The 4,956-nt window shown below is 41.4% G+C and overlaps 1 protein-coding gene across 1 annotated transcript in view; it reads left to right on the forward strand.

The window, feature by feature from the left end:
• CUNH16orf52 (chromosome unknown C16orf52 homolog) overlaps window positions 1-4,915 on the forward strand; it is a 19,655-nt gene extending 14,740 nt beyond the window's left edge. The window contains exons 3-4 of the mRNA XM_019512604.1: window positions 2,732-2,824; window positions 3,238-4,915. Coding sequence (XP_019368149.1) covers window positions 2,732-2,824; window positions 3,238-3,422 — 278 coding nt within the window. The 3' untranslated portion in view covers window positions 3,423-4,915. The remainder of the gene's footprint in view (window positions 1-2,731; window positions 2,825-3,237) is intronic.
• The last annotated feature ends 41 nt before the right edge of the window (window positions 4,916-4,956 follow it).

Raw genomic sequence — 4,956 nt, forward strand, 5'->3', positions numbered from 1 at the left:
TTTTTTTTTTTTTTTTTTTTTTTAAGTGTATATATGCAAAGTAACACAAGGAGGAAAGAATCTGAACATTTGAGAGTTTTTGTAAATGCATTTAACTAGGCATATTTTAAAATATAAATACAATATTATTCAGGTTTGTGTGAGCTCTGTTCATGAGTGGTACTAGAAAGGTCCAGTTGTCGGCAATATGGGACTGGAGGAACTGCTAACATTTTGTCTCTGGAGGTAAGAGTAGCTGGAATCCATACATGTTTTTCATAAGTTGGGAAGGTGAAGTAGAGAGTAGAGCCTCCCTGGAGCTGCTGGTCTTTCTGTCAGCTCTCAGTGCAGTGAGGTGCTCGTATTAATGACCATTATTCAGGTAAGGGCAGAACTATATTTTGAGGTTGGTTAGAATTTAAAATGGAACAGAGGGAGGGAAGAAGTGTTTGTGTAAGTAATACATGGGGGGTTTTGGGTAGGGAAATGGGTTTAATTGGTGGGTAAATAGATGTTAGATACAATTTTAAAAGCTGTTTTATAATGAGTATGTTGGAAATATAGTTTAATTTTGTGGAACTAAAGAAAGTATTAAAAAACATCTAATAGATTATTTGTATGACTTCACCCGTTGAAATTCTGCAACTGTCCACTAGTATTTTTCATCTACTAGTACATTCTTGAACACAGCAGTGAACAATCAACAGCTAATCTTTTTAACAGCAAACTCCCCTGGCAGACATTAATTTAAACATGCAGTGGTATCTGAGGAATATTATCCCAGATCCCCAAAACTGCAGATCCTGCCATGCCTTGCAGATGGTTGAGGAAGAGCAAAGCATACAAGCCACAAATACAAATGACTACAAACCAGCTATAAAGATGTTCCACATTTAACAAGTAACATCTTTGTGTGTGGTTGGCCATTTTATCTTATGATAATTGCTTGCATGTGTGACATTACAATTTATTGCACAATTAACATGTTACATTCATCATGATTAACCTCTGCTAGGAGTCGAAGAGACGCATGTTACCTCATTGAACATCTTGTCTGAAAACCATTTTATGCAGATTCATATGTTCAGTATTAAGCAGGTTCTTTATACTACATGAACTTATTTACAGAAACATGGAGGATGTCAGCAGATGCACAGACATGTCTGTGTCACTGGTTTGAACAGAGTACAAAATAGGGTTACTATACATCCGGGTTTTCCCGTACATGACCTTTTTCTGGGTCCTCCAATCTCTGCTTGGGTGGTTTTTGAAGTCTGAACAAATGTCTGGGATGTTGCTCTGCTTCACTGGTACAGGCCTGGGGAGGGCGATTGGAGGCAGGGGGTACCATGTGCATCTGCAGATGCACACACACATGGCTAGCATGCAGCCAGGCAGGTTAGTGGAAGCAGTCTCTGCAGCTGGATGCAGGTAAGTCTATGGGGAGTGGGGGTTGGAGGGCCAGGGCTTGGGGACTGTTGAGCTGGGAGGTGGAGAGGTTGGGTGTGTGAGGGGTAGCAAGTGACTGCTGCCGCTGGAGAATGGTATCTAAACATGAGAGCTGCAGCAGGGTACAGGGGCAGGAGGGAGGTGCCTTGCCCCTCCAGCAGGGAGAGGGGGTGGAGGGGGCCCTTCAGGGGGGCAATAGGGTGTTGTGGCACTGGGGACTGGTGCCCATGCCCACAGGGACAGGGCACCTGAGAAAACACTGTGGTGGGGAGGGGGGCAGGGGGTGTAGCCAGACTGCCTGGTGCAGCATGGGAGCCCTAGCCTGGACCCAGGGATGCTACAGCTGTCCCCTCCTCCCTCCAGCCTCTGCTGGGGCCAGACACACTCTGTAGCCACTACATTTGGGCCTGGTCAGGATGGGGGCAGCTGGAGACCCTCTCTGGCAGTGCTGGGGGGAACAGAGGGGCTGTGGGCTGGGAGTGAGGGGCACCAGCAGGGCGGTGAGGACTGTGGGTGGGGAGTGGGGGGCTGGGGGTCAGGAGTGCAGGGTGCTGGCAGCGCTGGGGGCTGAGGGTTGGGAGTGAAGGGCAGCAGCTTGGCCCAGTGCGGTGGGGACTGGGTAGGGAGTGAGGGGCACTGGCAGGACCAGGGGTCTGTGGGACAGGATTGAGGGGCAGCAGCAGGGATGGGGAGCTGCAGGTTTGGACTGAGAGTCACCTAGCATAGCCAAGGGGAGCAAGGGACTGTGAATCAGGAGTGAGGGGCACTGTTAGGGCCAGGGGTCTTCAGGTCAGGAGTGAGGGAGAGCACCAGGGACAGAGGGCTGCAGGCTGGGAGTGAGAGGCACTGACAGGACCAGGGGGTTGTGGGTTAGGAGTCCGGTGTCCCCCTAACAGACTCCTAACAGGTGTCCTTTTTTGTGGAACTGGCAATATGGTAACCCTAACTAAAACACTGCAAAGGATGTCGGTCAATAGTAGAGCCTGAAAGAATGTGAAAAGTGTTATGAACTTTTTTAATTACTAATTTTATAGTGACTCTTTGTATGTGTCTCTCCACAAAGGAATATGTGTTGTTTACCGCATAAGTTATGCATATGAATTGACTTATTCAAGTGAAATAAAAATCAGGTTTTTGGTGCTTTGCATCTATGAAAGGTGAGCTTGGACCCTTTTACAGAGAAGGTTAGATCTTAATCTGAAAGCTCTAATGGAGTATCTTAACACTTGGGTTACAATGGTATGTTTTAATTAACCTAAAGAAAAATATAATGACAAACAATGAGTGTGTTTTCTATTTTTAGCAAAGCATGTACTGAAAATATGCAAATCTATTGTGTGGAAGAATAGGAGAGGGCAACTACATTTGGGAAAAGACAACCCTTTGATAATGGAAAGTGAGTTTCTTCAGTGTTTGAATGTTAATTTACATTGACTTTGGGGGAAAATGATTGTCTAAAATTGAACGTACATAATCTATGATTAAATTCATGAATGGTGGAAGAAATGCATCTTTAAAAAATCAATCTTTCTATAGTGGTGATTTTTTTTTTTTTTAAATGCTCTTCTCAGTATGGTTTAAATGATTATCAAAGTGGAGTTCTTTTTACCTTCCTCTAGAAGATTGAGCATGGTACATCCTTTGTGATTAGTTTCTTCCAGATGAACTTGTTTGGCATTGATTTACCTCAGTCCTTCCATAGTTAGTACAGAGCAAAATATTGATAGTTCACTCTTTTCTGTAATGCCCTATGAACTGAGGGGAAAAATTCAAGAAAATAGTAATTATTTTTATTTATTTATTTTTCAGTGATCCTATTCTGCATGGCAGCCCTAATATTTCCAATAGGATTTTACATCAATGAAGTTGGAGGTCAACCATATAAATTGCCCAACAATACAGTGGTTGGGTCTTCATATGTACTGTTTGTTTTATCCATTTTCTTTACAATAGTTGGACTTCTATTTGCTGGCAAAGTTTGTTTACCTGGCTGATGAATGTCTAAACTTCATGACTCTTATTTTGGAAGAGAGCAAGACATCAAAGTTGCATTCTCTGGAGGATGCCTAGATCAGACTATCAAATACTAACTGAAAAGAGGAATGCTTTGACTTGTTCTCACTATGCACTTTGGATAAAAAAGGAGAGCCTTTCCCATAACCAAATACAACGCTGACTAATCTCCTGAGCATATTAATGCAGTCAGGTCTGCACTGTGATAGGAACTAGTGAAGAAGAATGCTTTACACTGAGAAGCATATTGCCCCATGTTACTGTACCATACCTGTTTTTAATGTCTAACAAATTGGAAGTAAAAGTATTTATGAACTTTGTGGTAGACCAGAGGGTTGCAAAGGAATTCAAGTGAGGCTGGCCTCGCTGTTTAGGAGATTAGTGTTTTACATCTTCCTTCTGACGAGCAAAGCCTTTGGCACCAAAATGGATCCGTCTTGCATTACTGCACCAAGAAGCCAATAGATCAAAACATGTTCTCTAAAATGTATGTAAGAACAAAAATGACATCCCTCCTACTCCCCTGGGCCCCAACGCCTCAACTGTAGAAAAACGCTAAGACATTTTAGGGGAAAATTTTTCCTTATATTTATATAAAATATATATATATTTTGCTGATGCAGTATACAGTGTGTGTGTATGCGCATATCCACAAGGATATGGATATACACACAACAGTTCCTGGAAGAGAACTCAGAATGCTTTGCTAGCAAAACACTGTGGTGTGCAAAACTAGAACTCAATAGAAAAAAGCCATTTCTCTGAAGGCCACATAGCTGAGAGTCTTCAGTTTACCTCATTCTTTGTAGCAGCCCTTGATTTTAACAGTTTTTTGTAATAGGTACAAACAATCCCATGCCTTTCTAGGTGCAATTTTAAGTTAAGCTAAAATTCTTTGTATGGTAATTTATTTGTATATGAGGATAGAAGGTGAAATCATGTCATACCTTAAAACCCTAATTTTGGGAAACTGACACTATTCACTATTTAAATTATTAGCAACTGTTGTACAGGGAGTCTCTCCTTTTTCTTTCTTTCTTTCTTTCTTTCTTTCTTTACATTGAGTGCTTTAATTTATGTTCAAGCACAGCAATTTACCACAGGTGAATATTCCTGTAGAGCATATAAAATGCAGTGTTTAGGTCAAGCTATTAAAGAAAATTATCTTGTAAAGATGGATTAATTTATTTTCATTTGTGAAAATTAATGTAATCTATCTTTATCAAAATGAGTAACAAGATTGTGTTATTATGTCTGTATGCCTTATTGTTGTTATCAAATATGGATTTAAAGGTCATCTAAATTCAGAGAACATGCTGTCCCCTGAAATCGGTTTGTGTATTGTTTAAATATGAAAATCAAAAAACTTTGGATCCGTGTGTCACGCTGCATCTGAATAGTCACTGATTTGGATCTGGCAGTCCTTATTTCTTTAAAAAAAAAACAAAGGCTCCTCCATTTCCCTCTTCCCCCCTAACACTCACACATACAAGAGTCTGGGAGAAGCCCCATTTA

Source organism: Gavialis gangeticus, unplaced genomic scaffold (assembly GCF_001723915.1).
Source record: "Gavialis gangeticus isolate Ggan-Ray unplaced genomic scaffold, GavGan_comp1, whole genome shotgun sequence".
NCBI lineage: Eukaryota > Metazoa > Chordata > Crocodylia > Gavialidae > Gavialis > Gavialis gangeticus.